This window comes from Mustela nivalis (assembly GCF_964662115.1).
Source record: "Mustela nivalis genome assembly, chromosome: 19".
Classification (NCBI taxonomy): domain Eukaryota; kingdom Metazoa; phylum Chordata; class Mammalia; order Carnivora; family Mustelidae; genus Mustela; species Mustela nivalis.
In genome coordinates, this window is record NC_139038.1 from 16,661,616 (window position 1) to 16,678,862 (window position 17,247).

The following is a 17,247-nucleotide window of genomic DNA, read 5'->3' on the forward strand; positions in this document are numbered from 1 at the left end:
CCCCGCACCCAATCAGAAAGGCGCCTCGTGCTCCCCGGCGAGCCGCTGGTGTAGGGAGGAGGCGGGACGACGAGAGGACGAGCTCCCCGGCCAATCGCTGTGCGGACTGGGAGGTAGGGGCGGTGCCTCCGGAAACCGGAGGCGGAGCTGTTTCCTTGGCAACGATCCCAGCCCTCGCAGAGCGGGCGGGGGGAGACTAGGAGGCGCGGAGAGGGAGGGGCCGGGGGAGCGGGGGGTGGGCGCGCGGGGGAGGGGCGGTGGGGTTCGGGGTGGGGGCGGCGCAGGCCCCGACTAGGAGCTCCAGGCTGCGGGGTACGGCCGGGTTCCCGAGGCGCGGCCGGAGCGCGCCCCCAGGCCCGGGAGGGGAGGGGAGCTAGACGCCGCCCCCGCTGGCGCCGGGAAGCGTCGCTCCTTCTCGCTGACCTTGGTCTCGCTTGTCGCCTCGCCCTTGGCCATAGGCGCGGACGGACGCAGGGCCCGGGACGGACAGACAGGCTCCCGGGCGGACGGAGACCCGGGGCACAGCACGCCAACCACCCCAGCTTTTCCCGCCGGCTCCAGGGCTCCGCGTCATTCCCCACCTCCCAGCCGGGGCCGTCCAGCCCAGGGTTAATGCCAACGAGTTTCCGCCTCCAGCCGCTCCTAGAGAGGCCGCGGCGCGAGCCGGCGGGGGGAACTGGCCTCGGACGGACACTTCCTGTGCGGGGGAAGGGGGGAGGGGGTCGGACAGCCGCAGCCCAGCCGGGGCCGGGGGGCCAGACGGCGGGGTCGCGGGCGGGGAGCGGCGTTCGGGGGCGGCAGGGCGAGTCGTGAAGACCCTCGCCACCGAGGCCGCGACGCGCGGGGGCCTTGGACGGCCCCGGGGCAAGGCGAGACCTTGGGGTGGGGGCGGGGCCGCGGGTAGGGGAGGGGCCCGGCCGGCCAGAGAGGCCCAGGGTCAAGACGTCCGGCCTCGGGGGCCCGGGCTGGGCAGCGGGGTCCCCTGGGCGGCGCTGAGCGGGCGAGCGGCGAGGGCCCGGGTCTCAGGGGACTCCGGCCCGCTCGCAGGATCGTCCGCCATCGCCGCCGCCGCCGCACTGGGAGCCGGCGGGGATGGAACGGGAAGCGTCGCCGTGGGGCCTCGAGCCCGGGGCTGTGCAAAGCCCCGACGAAGTGGGGAGCCGCGAAGGGTCCCTCAAAGGTGAGGGAGGGAGCGCCTTCCGAGAGCGTGCCTGGGAGCGGGAGCGGAGCGGGGGCTGTGGGCCGTCGGGGCGGGCGAGAGGGGGGCTTGGGCACCTGGGGCCGGGAGGAAGCGAGGGCGGGGACTGCACGTCCCGGGTCCGCGGAGGGGGAGGTGGGAGTTTCAGCACCTGCTCTGGGGCCAGCGACCCTGCTGCGGGAGGAGGGAGTCGTTCGTGGCAACCAGTGGTGGGACCGAGTGACCTTCCAGGCCCCACACTACCTGGATTTTCTGTAATTCTCTGATCCTGCAGGCAACGTGAGTGAGAATGAGGAAGAAGAAGTGTCTCAACAGGAAGGCAGTGGGGACTATGAGGTCGAAGAGATACCCTTTGGGCTTGAACCCCAGAGCCCTGGGTTTGAGCCACAAAGCCCTGAGTTTGAACCCCAGAGCCCCAGGTTTGAGCCTGAAAGCCCAGGTTTTGAGTCCCGAAGCCCTGGGTTTGTGCCCCCAAGCCCTGAATTTGCACCCAGAAGCCCTGAATCGGGGTCTCAGAGCCCTGAGTTTGAAACCCAAAGTCCTAGGTATGAGCCTCAAAGCCCTGGGTATGACCCCAAAAGTCCTGGATATGAACCCCGGAGCCCTGGGTATGAACCCAAGAGCCCTGGGTATGAACCCCAGAGCCCCGGGTATGAATCCCAGAGCCCAGGATTTGAGCCCCAGAATCCCGAGTTCAAAACCCAAAGCCCTGAATTTGAAGCTCAAAGTTCCAAATTCCAGGAAGGTGCAGAGGTGCTTCTGAATCCTGAGGAAAAGAACCCCTTGAGCATCCCCTTGGGAGTCCACCCCTTGGACTCCTTCACCCAGGGGTTTGGGGAGCAGCCCACAGGGGGCCTACCCCTAGGGCCACCTTTTGAGATGCCCACAGGGACCCTGCTGGCCACGCCACAGTTTGAGATGCTCCAGAATCCCCTGGGCCTGACGGGGTCCCTTCGGGGTCCAGGCCGGCGGGGTGGCCGGGCCAGGGGTGGGCAGGGCCCTCGGCCTAATATCTGTGGCATCTGCGGGAAGAGTTTCGGGCGGGGCTCCACCCTGATCCAACACCAGCGCATCCATACGGGTGAGAAGCCCTACAAATGTGAGGTCTGTAGCAAGGCCTTCTCCCAGAGCTCTGACCTCATCAAACACCAGCGCACCCACACGGGCGAGCGGCCCTACAAGTGTCCCCGTTGTGGCAAGGCCTTCGCCGACAGCTCTTACCTGCTTCGCCACCAGCGCACCCACTCTGGTCAGAAGCCCTACAAGTGCCCGCACTGTGGCAAGGCCTTCGGCGACAGCTCCTACCTCCTGCGGCACCAGCGCACCCACAGCCACGAGCGGCCCTACAGCTGCCCCGAGTGCGGCAAGTGCTACAGCCAGAACTCTTCCCTGCGTAGTCACCAGAGGGTGCACACAGGGCAAAGGCCCTTCAGCTGTGGCATCTGCGGCAAGAGCTTCTCCCAGCGCTCGGCTCTCATCCCCCACGCCCGCAGCCACGCCCGTGAGAAGCCCTTCAAGTGCCCGGAGTGCGGCAAGCGCTTTGGCCAGAGCTCGGTGCTGGCCATCCACGCCCGCACCCACCTGCCGGGCCGCACCTACAGCTGCCCCGACTGCGGCAAGACCTTCAACCGCTCGTCCACGCTGATTCAGCACCAGCGCTCCCACACGGGCGAGCGGCCCTACAGGTGCGCCGTGTGCGGCAAGGGCTTTTGCCGCTCCTCCACGCTGCTCCAGCACCACCGGGTCCACAGCGGGGAGCGGCCCTACAAGTGCGATGACTGTGGAAAGGCCTTCTCGCAGAGCTCCGACCTCATCCGCCACCAGCGCACCCACGCGGCCGGCCGCCGCTGACCTGGGGCCCTGCCGGGGGTGGGGTGGGGAGGCCGTGGGCGGCGGAGACGGGGCCGGGGAGCTGGAGAAATTAAGAGGGAAGAGTGGGAAGGCCGGGGGAGGATGGAGGAGCGAGGCCGGGCGGAGGAAGGTGCGTGCCCTGAAGACTTCTGGCAAATGGGCTCTGAAGAGGGGTTGGAGAGGGGCCAAGCAGGCAGTGGGAGGTTCTGCGAGAGATCCAGAAAAGAGGTCCGCGGAGATCTGGCCTTTGGCAGCAGCATGGCCCTTGGTAGGTGCCTGGCTTGGCAAAGTGCTAGGCGGGGGTGGGGGGGGGTACCTAATTAGAGTGGGGTAGCTTAGATGGGTAGTACCGAGACCCTCATTGAGTCAGGAAGGGGTGAGGGTAGGTGGGGTGGGGAGTGGGGCCCTGGGTGGGGGCTCCTGCCTCAGCGCAAACCCCAGCTCCCTTGTCTTCCTCAGGCTTTGGAGCCCCTGAATTTGAGTTCAATAAAAACCTTTATGTGATAAAAGAGACTTGTCTTTAAAGTGTGTACATGGGCAGGGCCCTGGGTAGCGGGAGACACACAGAGCCCGTGAAGCCATAGGGACCTGTCTGGGAAGGGCTCTTATGCTCCAGGTGTCCCTTGAATCTTAAAATCTGATGCTCAGGAGACACGGCCTGCCCGTACATCCCCAACTTTTGTCTCCTGCTTTGAAGCCAGCACAGACACAGAGGGAGGTCAGTGTAGGAGGTGTGAGAAAGCTTTGGACTTTGTGGGATATCCCTTCCACCAAACACAAAGGGTGTGTCCTGGTCCAGAGGACAGAGCCTGTCTCAGCCAGGCATCGAGCCTGGGCTCCATCTCTCGGGCTCTCTCTCCGTCACTCGCGCTCCCGGCACCTAGCCAGAACCTCGAGTCCTCCCGGCATGCAGACCCTGAATGACCAGAACCACAGAGAGTGCCTGGAGTCCCGGCCCCACCTGTAGGGGGCACACAGGGGACCCAGTGAGAGGATCCGAGGACTCGAGGCTTTAAGACCCACCCACCAAGCTGGGCCTGATTTGCCACACCTTTGCCTCGTTTTTTAGGACCCCTGGGCCTACTGGTATCTCCCTGTCCCACCCCACCTTTATCCTGATTTTCTTTCCTATATGAGTCTCATCCTCCTGATACGTGGCCCTCAGGAAGGAACGGAGAGTTGGAACCTGCAGTGAATCTGTGGGATCCTGGGGTGTGGCCTGCCTTGACCTTGGTTGAGTAGGACAGGCCACACCTTGGGGAATCACCCAGCTGCCGGGAGCATCCTCAGATGAAGGCCTACAAGGGCCCAACGGCCCTGCAAAGATTGTTTCATGCCTTTTCAGGGATAACTGACCTGCTTAAAGTCACTCCGTGGACAGAAGGCAGGTGAGGCGTTCCGACCGCATCTGCCTGGCTCCATCAGTCCCAGCGACTCGGCCACACAGGCAGATGCGAATCAGGGCTCTACAAGGGCTCTCGGGCCTCAAATCCTCGAGTCACCCCAGGCCCACACCATCCACGGGGCCTTATAACTGGCCAAGAGCAAATAACTTCTCTAAGGATGTTTCTTTCTTTCTTTCTTTCTTTCTTTCTTTCTTTCTTTCTTTCTTTCTTTCTTTCTTTCTTTCTTTCTTTCAAGATTTTATTTATTTGACAGAGATCACAAGTAGACAGAGAGGCAGGTAGAGAGAGAGGGGGAAGCAGGCTCCCTGCTGAGCAGAGAGCCCTAGCTTGATCCTGGGACCCTGGGATCATGACCTGAGCCGAAGGCAGAGGCTTTAACCCACTGAGCCACGCAGGTGCCCCTCTAAGGATGTTTCTGTCCAGCCTCTTATGTTCTGCAAGCTCTGAAAGGGGCCTTAGAAATCACATAGTTTAGGGCGCCTGGGTGGCTCTGTCAGTTAAGGGTCTGCCTTCTGCTTAGGTCATGATCTCGGGGTCCTGGGATCAAGTCCTCATCGGGCTCTCTGCTCATCTGGGAGTCTGCTTGTGTGCACTCTCTCTGACAAATAAATACAATCTTGAAAAAAAAAAAAAGAAATCACGCAGTTCAACACAGTTTGGTTGTGTTTGGTAGTGCTTTTTTTTTTTTTTTTAAGATTTTATTTATTTGACAGAGAGATCACAAGCAGAAGAGAGGCAGGCAGAGAGAGAGGGAAGCAGGCTCCCCTCTGAGCGGAGAGCCCGATGCGGGGCTGGATCCCAGGACCCTGAGATCATGACCTGAGCCGAAGGCAGAGGCTTAAACCACTGAACCACCCGGGCGCCCTGTGTTTGGTGGTTTTTTTTTTTTTTTTTAAGTTTTAATTATTTTTGGAAGTAGAACATTATTTTTCAAGTAAAATTTCTTGGTCTTTTAAAGATCCGTGTAAACTTTATGCACATTCTCGTATAGGTACCCTACTGCATGTAATTTCAAATATTAAAATACTCCACATTTAATATAATTCATGTATGGAACTACAAATGTTAAATAGAAATGCATTTGACTACCAACATATTACATTTACTTTAACATTTATTTCAATTATACAATTTAATTTTCATAGTTTGGAGGTGATTTTTTTTTCCCAGCTCCCAAACTTTTTTGAGGGCCACTGAAAGCCGGAAGGCCCCCGGGGCACAGCCTAGAGTGCTTCATTGATGAAGTTGCCTGTTTGCTACTTAGGAACCTTGGTTTTAAAGCAGGTTGCAGGGGGGCAGGGTGAGGGGCGGTGCTCGGCTGCTCAACTGACACTCCCCTCTTCCACATAACAGCTCCTGAGGTCCTCCAGATCCCAGGTGGAGCTAGCCCAAGAAGGGCATGCATCTTTCTCAAGGTCACGGTGAAAAACCAGTGCCAGGTCTTTTGACTTGCAGTCTGATGTGCCGCTTTGTCAACACTGTCCTGCCCAACTAAACTATTTTTTCAAAAAATTAATAAATAAAATAAAAATATAAATGATAATAAAATAAATAAATAAAATAGAAATAAATAAATAATAAATACTTTTGTTTATTTGTCAGAGAGAGATAGAGATATCACAAGCAGAGGGAGAAGCAGGCACCCCACTGAGCAAGGAGCCTGATGCCGGGGCTCAATCCCAGGACCCTGAACCGAAGGCGATGCTCAACCGAGCCACCTAGACATCCCCACAATAAACCACTGCTATTCCTCACTTTTTTTTTTTTTTTTTCCTATTCCTCATCTTTATCAAGCACAAGTGTGCTTCCAAAAATTCTAGACCTTTCGCAAGTGTTACATCATGTTCAGGACAGCTGTGAGCGATATACAATTATTATTCCCATTTTACAGATAAAGAAAAGAATCTCAGAGAGGGTAAGTGACAGCCCCATAGGGCACAGCTTCGAAGCAGCAGAGCCTGGACTCCAGCCGGTGGACTAGTTTTGACTATTTCCCAGCGATCTGAAGGTGTTCCTTTTTCACTTTGTGCCGCGGGGACGGTGTTTTCTAGAGGCTGTGTGGCCTGTGAGAATAGACATCATCTTTCTGACTGCTTGTGCATCATGTGGGTTTGGGTGTTCATATGTTTTACATTTTTCTCCATTTTAATTTCGAATTGGATAAACACCAGGAGGTATAACCCATATAAACAAAAACTCTGGAGATCTTTAATCTTTCAGAGTATAAAGGGGTCCTAAACCCAAAACGTGTGAAGGCCACCGAATCAAACACTTATTTGGACATCTTCTCTGTTGCCAGCCCTGATGAGGGGCCAGTGTTGGTAACACAAGTGAGCAAAGACTGAATCCTGCCTTCTAGAACCTCCCAGTCTCGAGAGAAGAGCCCACACAGTCAGTGTCCCGTATTCTGATGGGGTATTCAGTGAAGGCGAAATGGGTCATTTTGTCTAGGAGCTGAAGGGATGAGAAAAGCTTGGAAGTGCTTTGAAGTAGGAAGGTTTTTAAGGACAGAAGCGGGTGGTGGAACTGGACAGGTGGAAAGGGGTAGAGCGTTTGCGAAGACACAGGCGGGGAAGGATACATAGGTATTTTGGTCGGGGGCTGTTAAGCGAGTCGGGATATAGACTCCTGGGCAGGATCAGGGCAGGTTCCTGAAACGAACCTCCCAGATTCTCTGTGCTGTTTTGCTCCCATCCGTGATGAAAATATTCCCACTTTGTGTGTGCGTCACAGAGCATCACAGATGTGAGAGGCCCCTCCCCACCCCTCTCCAACCTGCTATCTTGCTTTACCCTCTTCACAGCCTCCTCGACACCCGGAATCCCAGTTCTACCTTTTCACTCTGCTTTCCCACTGGGGTGATGCTTTCTGGGGCAGGGACTTGTCTGTCATGTTCATTACCATGCCCTTGGGACACTGAACAGGCCCTGACACAGATCTTTCAGGAAATACTGCATGAATCCACAGGAGCCAACAGAATTCGGAAACCTACAGCTAACTGCGTACGTTTAGCATTTCTGTGATATTCCTGCCCTTTAGAACATTCTTTCCCCTTCTCTCTGGGAAAACGGGCCTCACTTCTTCGTTCCTGAGGTCTTCCTTAAGAGCCAGCCCCATGGTTCCCTGGCTGCTGGACCAGAAGGGGGTTGATGAGGTTGAGGAGGCCAGCAGGCTTTGAAATACGGTTCTGGGCCTTGTGCGCCAGGCTTGAGAACGTTCGTTTACTCCCCTGTAGGCAGAAGGCAGCCATCAAAGGTCACTGCGTGGGAGACCATAGGTTGCTTCTCAGCGTCCAGTGCTGGACCCAGAGAGCCTGGCTGAGAATTACCCCATTTCTACCCCTAAAACCACCCCCTTCCTGGGGGTTCTACTGACCACAAGAGGGCAGCATCGAGGAGCGGGACCCACCCCCTCTTAAAGGTCCCCGGGGGCCTCAGGATCAAGCCCCACCAATTGTTATTATTTTTTAAAAAGACCAGGAAGGGTGTGCTCTCGCACCTTGAGGAGTTGTCAGTGCCTCTGCAGCTCAGTCTCTGAGCGTTGTCATAACAACAAAAGAAAAAAAAAAGAGGAAAAAAGAGCTGTTTGGGTCCCACTTAGAGAAAGGGTTGAGAAGGAAATATTCATTTCCTTGATCCAGGCTGAAATGGGCACCAGCACAAAAACATCACAGAATTGGATGGATTTTCACATTTATTGGGTAAACAGAGGCAGGCACTGTGCTTGGTGCCGGGAGCCGGGTGGACAGACTCCGCCTGCGCCTTGAGCTCATAGCCTCCCAGTGGGGGCCGAGAGGGGTCACGAGGCATCCGGGGTGGGGGTGGGGGGGTCGGAGCAAGGGGGAAGCCCGGAAGCCCGGGGAAGACCGAGCCTGGACGTGGGGGGAGGGGTTCCGAGCGCCCCCAAACGTTTTCTCAGGCCTCTCACAGGCACCCTCACTGGTCGCTGAAACTGCGGCAGCCGCCTGCTGGGTCTGGCTCTGTGGCCTCTCCAAGGTGAACGTGACCGGTGTGGCCCTGACCCCCACGGAGTCCGCGGTTGGGTTTGAGGGAAGAACATTAAGTAGCAAACAGGCGCTGCGCGATGAGGCCCGGAGGCCATTCTCCCTGAGCTGAGAGCCAGGGACAGGGCCCGGGAGGAATGTTCCAGGCAGAAGGAGCAGTCTGGGTGAGGGCAAGGAGCTTGGCTCCTGAGAAGGCCGGTGTAACTGGAGCTCAGGAGGGGAGGCGGGGAGTCTCGGAGGAGGCCGGGAAGGCAACCCTGGCACGTTAGGGATATTCTGCGGGTTCTGGAAGGCGTGGGAAGGACGCCGGTGTCCAGCCCCAGAGCCAGGGGTCTGCAGAAGCACGGCGGTGACTCGGATCAGGTCTGCTCTCTGGCAGCAGGCGGAAAGCTGACTGGAGTCCGGGCAGGAAACTGCAGGTTCTGGGAGTCTGAGGCCTCCGGGGACATCCAAGAGCAGGGGGTGCGAGGGCCGGTCGCTAGGTCCTGAGATGACGGTTCTTCCAGATGTAGATCGGGTATCCTCTTCCGGGGAGGGTGCTAAGAAGGGCCGGGGGAAGCCAGAGCCAGCTGCCCGGGACAAGGCCTGCCCTCTGTGGCCTGCCCGGCCGTCGCTCATGAACCCTGACAGGAGCCCGCCGAGCAGGCAGCCAGGAGGGAGCTCTGTGTTCAGGACAGCGACACCGAGGCCTGGGTGGGGGCAGTGACTTGCCCGGAGGCACACAGCGAGACACAGGTCGAGGCAGAGGGACCCCAGTCTTCCGAGGCCAGTGCTGGGCGCTCTGCGTCGGGCCTGGGCCTCAGTCTTTGCCGCCTCCGTCCTGGGCTTCCTCCTCGTGGAGGGGCTCCAGGCAGCCCGGGTCCCCGGCCTCGTCCATGGACTCTGGCTGGTCAGAGGCTTCTCCAGGGATTCCGCTGGAAGCTTCCGCGGTGGCCTCCATCTTCTCCTTCAGACTGCGTTTGAAGAAGCCAAACTGCAGGAAAACAAACCCGGAGTGAGCACAAGGGCCATGGAACACTCTGGACCCCTCGGCCTCGCAAAACATGAAAGGGCGCCCAGGGTTGTGAGTCACGCGTGGTACCCGCTCCAGGGCTGGGGCGAGGCGTCTGCCACACCGGCTTCCTGGCAACACGCCGAAAAGCTGAACGCTCAACAGTTCATTCTTCAGGCTCGTCAAAGTGTCCTGGACCAATATTTGGGGCGGGCGGGCTGACAATATCCAGTGACACTAACAGAAGGGCCTGCGCTGCCGTAGCGCTTAGCGCGGGCCCCGTACTCTCTGTTGAAAGCTCAGAACATACACATTCTTCTTTTTTCCCCAAAACCTGTATGTTCTTTGGCTCAGCCATTCCAGCCCCAGCAACTAATTCTAAAGAGCTTTTGGACAAGTGCGCAAAGATGTGGGAGCCAAACAGTCACTGTTTAAAACAGGTAGATATTGGGGCGCCTGCCTGGCTCAGTCCATGAAGCGTCTGACTCGGGGCATGATCCCGGGGTCGTGGGATGGAGCCCCGAGTCAGGGTTGGGGGTGTCCCCGCTCAGCGGGTGTCTGCTTCTCCGTCGCCCTCTGCCCCTTGCCCCCTGCTTGTGCTCTCCCTCGTCCGGCTCGCTCTCAAGTAAATAAATGAATGATCTTTAAAGAAATAGGTAGAAATTACAAATAATCGACATGTTGATCAGTGGGGATCTCATCAAAGAACAGGCGGGGCATCTGGACAGCGGCAAAGCAGCGCAGGTTAGAGAGCAAGAGGTGGATGTGAGCGTGCTCGCGCGGAGGGACAGCAGCAGCACAATACTCCGCGGGAAACCCAAGCTCCCGAGCAGTTTATATGGGATTCTTCCGTTTATGTTTTCTTTTCTTTTCCTTAGATTTTATTTAGTTATTTGAGACGGAGAGAGCGCGCACAAGCAGGGGGAGCAACAGCAGAGGGAGAGGGAGAAGCAGCTCGATCCCAGGACCTCGGGATCATGACTTGAGCCAGAGGCAGAGGCTTAACTGACTGGGCCACCCAGGCGCCCCTCTTTTATGTTTTCTACCTATATACACAGACGCTGACTTTTTCCCTCTGCCTCTCTCATGCTCACACGTACACGCACATTTAAACAACAAAATTAGAACCTGGAAGAACAGAAACCACATGGTTGTTAATGACGACCCTGGGGGAATGCAACAAGAAGAAACTGATTTCTGTGCTTTTCTGGAGGATTTGAGGGTTTCTACGGAACATCTGTCCTCCGGCGTTCTTCACCTGGCGACTCCTTCAGATCCCAACTCCAACGCCCCCTGTCCTGGGAGGCCTTCCCGGACTCCCCAGCCTAAGTGAAGTTCCAGCATACAGGCCTTTGAGTGGAGCCCTTATCACGTGTGCGCCCGTCTCCACCATTAGACTGTGAGACCCCCCAAAGGCAGGGACCATATCTGTGGTATGTCTCTCTGTGTCCCAGGGCCCGGCCCTTGAGTCGTGGGCGCCCCCTCCTTCCCTGGGTACCGAGTCCTGGTGGAGGGATTGGGGGGAGTCTTGTTTGCTCGTGGGGCCTCAGGAGCCTTATCTGTGGAAGGAGGGAGTGGGCCGAGGCCTCCTTGATCTTTAGCGGTCCTGGACCGTGACAGTCTCTGCCCTGACTCCTGCGAACCCCCTTCCCCCAGGCTGGCTGTCTAAGGCAGGCCCGCGGCTCCCAGAAGCTCCCACCTTATAGAGGACGGCGAAAATCACCAGCAGCACCAAGAGCCCTCCGATGCCGCTCAGCACGTAGACGTAGAGCATTTCCTTCTCATAGACGATGTCCACCTTCATGAGGACCTGCAGGCGGAGAGCTGGGGGCATGGGAAGGCTCTCCCACCTCTGACATGCTTGTGAATGGCTAGGTCTTCGCGGCTCCGGTCGGGGCTGCCCCACACTGCCAGGCTGGCCTGGATGCCTCCCTCCAGGGAACCCCCACCCCCACACCACCCCATGCAGCCCCCGGAGCCAGCGGGCAGACATGCGCATGACCCAGCGCATGACCCAGCGGAAGCCCTGATGTGGCTGTCTTGAGGCCAGAATGAAATGTCAGAATCTCGGCCCAGTATGCCAAACCTTCCAGAACCTGGCTGAGGCTTACCTAATGAGGGGCAGCTTCCCTTCCCCTGCTCCGAGCTTCCCGCTCTGCAAACCGCCTTGCCACCCTCTCGCCTGGGCGACCTGAGCCCCCATGCTCGCTGCTTGTTCTGCTTCGAGGGCTTTCCTGCCACGCTCCGAGTGGGCACGGGGTGGGTACCCTCTGCTGAGCTGCCGTCACACAGATCTCTGCCTGACGCATCTCCTCAGACGGGTGACCTCAGCCTGACTGCGTGCCCACCGGTGGTGGCAGGGAGCCCTCCACGGCCCTCGCCAAGACCAACTGCTCTGACTGCCTGGAAGCTCTTCCTTCTGGGCCCAGCCGGGGACCTCTGGCTTCTGCTCTAGCTCCTCCAGCTCCGCCCCCCGGGGCTCTGCAGAGCCCTCCACCCACCTCTGCTCCTGGGCTTCTGAGAAGCTAGAGCCCTACCTGGGCCAGGGAGGCGTTGCTGCCGTAGAGGTGGAAATGCTTGCTGCTGTTGAAGGAGACGGAGAGGGAGCTGCAGAGGCTGAACATGGAGGAGGCCTGTGGAGGGCCGTGGGAGACGTCAGGCCGGGAAAAACAAGGACCAGAACCTGCTGCCTTCTGCACCCCACCTGACTCAGGGGGAGAAGCGGAGGACAACGGGCCCTGGTGGGGAGGGCCACGGGGGCTGAGTTCTCCACTGGAGCCTCCGAAGGGGCCACGCCCCGCTGCTGGAAGGAAATTTTCCCTACAAAGAACCCAGAAGAACCACCCATAGGCCCAGGAAAGCCGCCTGGCAAATTTCTAGCAAATCACGGATGTCTTTCACCGGCCGCTGTGAAAGGATCAGGGCTTCGCATCCGGTCGTAAAGAAAAATGTCGGAAGCCCATCTGGTGGGGAGCCCGCTGCTTCTCCCTCGAGCCCCCCGACCCGCGGCATCTGTTGCAGCAGCTGCTAACCTCGATCTCCCCCGCCAGCTCCACAGTCCCGGTCACTCGGACGAGGATCCCCTCCTTGAAGTCAAGTGGACAGTGGAACTTGGCTCTGGGCAAACAAGGCTGCCGAGAAGGAAGGCAGCGGGGGTCAGAGAGGCCCGTCTTCCCACCGGCACTCGGCCGGCCCCCACCCCAACTTCTGAGCCCCCAGGCCCGGACCTCAGCCTCGCTGGGCAGCCTCTCCAGATCCTCACGATAGCAGGTCACAGGAGGGTCCTAGGAGTGATGAGATGGGGTCCTCGCTTAGTCCAGAGCACAGAGGGGGGACGCTGGCCCCTTAAGGCCAGAACGTGGCCTCCCTCAACGTTCCTCAGTTCCGGGGCATCCCGGTTCACCCACTGGCTCTTGGCAGGTTCCGAAATCACTGAGCCCAACAGGACGCGTCCCTCCTCGCTCCCTTCCCACACGTCTGCACCCGCCTTCGGAGCTCACTCCCACCATCCCGAGGGTCCCTCCTTCCCCTGGGCCCCGGCTACTTACCATCTGCACAGTCCACTCATGTGTGATGGGCCCCTCGCCGTGAGGCCCCGGCACCCCAACCACGGCCTCCAGGGCGGGCACGTTGTGGTCGTAGACAGAGGGCTGAATCCTCACCTAGGACAGAGGACATGGGACAGCGGAGCCCTGAATGCCGGCCACCCCTCCAGAGGCAAGCTCACTGGCTGAGGCCTGAGGGCCTGCTCTTCGCCAGGCGGCGGGCAAGGACAGCTCGTCCTCGAAGCTTGCCCCTGCGGGCTGCATGTGCCTCTCTGCCTTCTCCGAGGGCAAACCTTCGAGGCGATCAGCGGACTCCCCAAGGAGAGGGCAGCGCCCCCCCATCCCCACTGCTTGTTCCCACAGAGCTCTGCGTCCCCAGCAGGACGGGGTCTGTCTGTCCAGGGGCTACATGCTCCAATAGGGCAGCAGCTGGGGCTCCTTTTGCCGACGACTCCCTGCTGCCTGACGCACTATCTAGCACACAGCGGGTTTCCAGAAAAGTCAGTGTTCGAATGCGTGCCAGAGGAGGGGCATGTACCCAGCCCAGATGTGACAGTTGTTTGCACAATGCAGGTTGGGAAGGACTTGCTCTGGGCGTTGGACTGATGGAAGAAACAAGGCCTGGGTGCCCTTTAGATGAGGGGCCAGCTTGGGCGAGGGCTGGGAGACCCAGAAGCCGGGAAGGAGTGACCCGGGAGCAGCGCCACGGAGCGGCTCAGGGAGGCCGAGCAGGGAGTCTCAGAGCCAGTGTGAAAGGCTCGACCACGGGTCACTTGGCAAACATTTGCGGACGCTTGAAAAAGATCAGGTCCATTAAGTTAAAAAGGCCTGCGTCAGAGTGGCCTTTGAACTTCACCGTAGAAGACGGAGGGGAGGGACAGAGGAAGGTGGGGGAGGCCTCCCCCGGGAGCAAAAATGCGGGGAGTCAGGACAGCACCAGGCGGGTGAGACCCGGAGGGAGGTTGGGGGCCTGGGGCAGAGAGGTCGGACACACGTCTGGAAAGGAAGCTTGAGGCGAGACTGTGTGCCCTGAAGGCCTAAGGCCAGAAATCAGGGGACCCTCAAGTAGGCAATGGTGAGTCACGGAAGTTAGCTGAGGAGGGCAGGCTCCGGGGGGCTCCCTCACAGCAGGCCCAGAACAGAACCCAGTGGGGACAGCAGGCCGAGGTCCAAGCCGGCAGCCTGTGCCAACAGCCGCAAGAAGATGAGGGGCCAGAGTCGGAGCAGTCGTGGGGGCCAAGGAGACAAGAGAACACGGACTGGAAGTTGAGGCCGGGGCCACGCATAGAGGAAGGACAAACTCACCCAGACTCGGAAGTTTTACTTGAGGGAAAGGGTGGTTTTGAGCACCCCTGAGGTGGTGTTGGCTTAGGGGAAAGTGACACACTTGGTTTAGAACACACTGAGACAAAGCCTCAGGAGGAAGAATTGCACTCTTAGGTATATACCCAAGAGAAAGAAGACCTGTCAACACTGAAGTCTGGGCAGGAACATTCAAGCAACACGGTCTATAAGAGCCAGAAAGTGGAAACCACCGAGGTGTCCACCAACAGACGAGCAGACAAATCTAGCGCGGCCTACTTCACAGTGGAATATTATCTGGCAAGAAAAAAGAGCATAGCACGGGCCTGGGCTACAGCGCGGATGACCCCGAAACCACCCTGGGAACCCACAGAAGCTTGTCACAAAAGACCCGGTACTGTAGGATTCCTCCCCTACGTGAAGGTTCTTTCTGGAATAAAGAAAATCTTCTAAAATTAGATTGTGGTGATGGTCATACAACTTTGCAAATATGAGTCACTGAAATGCACACTATTTTTTTTAAGATTTTACCTACTTATTTGAAAGAGGGACAAAGAGAGCACAAGCCTGGAGACGGGCAGCGGGAGAGGGAGGGACAGGCAGACTCCCCACTGAGCAGGGGACCCCAAAACTGAACCCAGACGCCGATATCAGTACCTGAACTGAAGTCAGACCCTTAAGGGACTGAGCCACCCAGGTGCCCCGGATCCGCACGCTTTAAAGGCGGGTAAATCAGGGGCGCCTGGGTGGCTCAGTCAATGGAGCCCTTGCCTTCCTGCTCAGGTCGTGATCTCAGGGTCCTAGGATCGAGCCCTGCATCGGGTTCCCTGCTCAGCGGGGCATCTGCCCCTCCCCCTCATTCGTGTGGTCTCTCTCTCTGAAATAAATAAATAAAATCTTTTTTAAGAAGCAGGTAAATCATACAGACTGTGACTTGTATCTCATTCTATCATGACAAAAAAAAAAAAAAAAAAAAGATGTTTGAAGTAATCCTGGTGGAGAGCAGTGACAGGCTGCGGGGGACAGAGGAGCCGGAGGGTCACAGTGTGGACTTGGGAGCCGCAGGGGGACTCAGACTGCGGGGTGGGCAGTGGTGCGAGCGTGCGGGCCCCCGCGGTGGTCGCTGAATGCTGGATCTAGGCCCGGGCAGCGCTGTCATCCCTGCGTCACCGAGGGGATGGCTGAGGTTCAGGGAGACTGGTTTGTCTGAAGTGATCGGGGAGCAGAGCTGGCATCTGAGCCCCAGCTGGGCCTCTCGAGACCGGGACGATGGTGTTCCATCACCTTCCTTGGACGAGGGTGAGAACACGCCTCAAAGCAGCCACCGCTTTGCTGGCTGACGTGTTGAGTGCGATGCAGAACACTTCACGTGCAACGTCCTGGTTTTTCCTCTTAACAACCCCATAAAGTAGGTGCGATTATTAGCCCCATTTTACTGACTGAGAAACTGATGCCCAGAGAGGCTAAGCAAACCGCCCAAGGCCACACAGCTTGAAATGGCAGAGCTTCAAAAAGCTTTCGGCTCTGGCTGAAGCTTATGTGTCCGACCTGGCCAGGGGAAGAGCAGAGGGAGGAAAGTGAGGAAGCAGACCCTGCTCGCGCGGGACTGCCCAGCGGGTCGAGCTTACAGGAGACCCCAGGTGACCTCCCTGTGGCAAAAAAAAAAAAAAAAAGAGAGCCTAACAGGAGAGCTTCTGGCAAGACAGAAAGATCACCAGTGTCCCACGCTGAGCGGGGTTTAGCTAAAACAGAGATCATTAGGGTCTTTAGCAAGAGTGGCCAAGCAGTGGGCCAGGCAGCCAAAGGCAGAGCTCCAGATGCTGGAGGGTGCCGAGGTGGCCGGAGGGGCTGGAGGCATCTGGCCAGGCTGACTTGAGAGAGAGAGAGAGAGAGAGAGAGAAATGGGGTGTGGGGGGAGGGAGCGCAGAGGGTTTGGTCGGTTCCCAGAGGAGCAGGGCAAGGAGGAAAGCAGGCTTCCACAGTCGCTGCGGAATCTGCAGCCGCACAACACCTGCCCAGCCATTAACCACCCCCACTTCCCAGGCACTGGGCCAAGCACCCCATGTGGAGTAAGTGAGTCACTTCACCCTCACGACCGACCCCTGCAAGTTCTTCCAAACGCCATGCGTCACAGCAGGGAACCGAGGCATGGACAGTGAAGCCCTTGGCCCAAGATCACACAGAGATCGAAGGGTAGAGTTGGGGCTTGCATCCACGCCTGCCCAAATCTTCCCCACTGCTCTGCTGGTAAAAGGACTAGTCTGCCAACCTCCTTGGGGAACCCGGAGGCATCCCCGTGACCAGCACTAGAAACCAAGCCTAGTGGCCATTCTCTGTGCAAATGGACACCTGACCTCCCCAGGGGGGAGGTCATCGTATCCCAGTGAGATGGCTCCGGCCTCTGCTCTTGTTCTACCCGGCTGGGGTCCCTGGCTTGGGGGGCCCTGCCCCAGTCTGCCCTGATGCCAGTGTGGCCTTGGGCAAAGAGAGTGTCTCTGTGGGGACTCAGTTTCTTCCATCGGAAAACAAGAATGTCCTTGGGGGAGTCGGTACCTACTTCCGTCTCAGAGGTTACCTCGAAAGAAGCCTTAGACCCCCCCGAGCTTTAGACCCAGGGGGCGGCCTCTGTCTTCTTCCCTCCCATAATGAAGACTGCTGTTATAGCCCCGAGCATACGGCATTGAGAAGCGACAGACACATCGTTAACTCAGAGGTTAAACTCGTGAATTCTGGTATTTCAGTAAGTGCTGGAATCTGACCTTTCCCCTTTAGTAGCTGTGTGACCTGGCAGGTCGCCGGGCCCCTCTGTGCTGTGCGCGTCTCATCTGTACACGGGAAATGGCTACGCCTCTGCCTTCTGCGGCTCTCACGGGTTGGGGGAGAATCCTAAGTGGGGGTGGGGGTCACACAGATAAAGCTCCAGCACAGAACTTGGGTCGGGTGAGGGGTCA

At 58.1% G+C, this 17,247-nt stretch overlaps 2 protein-coding genes across 5 annotated transcripts in view; one reads left to right on the forward strand and one right to left on the reverse strand.

Moving 5' to 3' along the window:
• Positions 1-3,558, forward strand: ZNF768 (zinc finger protein 768). 2 transcript variants are annotated; one of them, XM_082713823.1, is made up of 3 exons: positions 1-113; positions 459-1,180; positions 1,473-3,558. In XM_082713823.1, exons 2-3 carry the CDS (start codon positions 1,093-1,095, stop codon positions 3,047-3,049), a joined length of 1,665 nt encoding a protein of 554 aa, XP_082569949.1. In that variant the 5' UTR covers positions 1-113; positions 459-1,092; the 3' UTR covers positions 3,050-3,558. The 2 variants fall into 2 exon arrangements, with proteins under 2 accessions (XP_082569949.1, XP_082569948.1); XM_082713822.1 differs by lacking the exon at positions 1-113 and having other exon boundaries at positions 268-1,180.
• A 4,572-nt stretch (positions 3,559-8,130) lies between these two features.
• Positions 8,131-17,247, reverse strand: part of ITGAL (integrin subunit alpha L) — a 37,701-nt gene continuing 28,584 nt past the window's right edge. For 2 of the 3 annotated variants that reach the window (XM_082714282.1, XM_082714283.1), the window contains exons 26-31: positions 12,998-13,111; positions 12,677-12,733; positions 12,482-12,580; positions 11,987-12,082; positions 11,149-11,259; positions 8,131-9,431 (exon numbers count right to left, since the gene is read on the reverse strand). In XM_082714282.1, the coding sequence (XP_082570408.1) occupies positions 9,258-9,431; positions 11,149-11,259; positions 11,987-12,082; positions 12,482-12,580; positions 12,677-12,733; positions 12,998-13,111 (651 nt within the window). In that variant the 3' untranslated portion in view covers positions 8,131-9,257. Of the gene's footprint in view, positions 9,432-11,148; positions 11,260-11,986; positions 12,083-12,481; positions 12,581-12,676; positions 12,734-12,997; positions 13,112-13,541; positions 17,183-17,247 lie in introns of those variants that run through there. The other variant, XR_014306433.1, reaches the window with a different exon arrangement.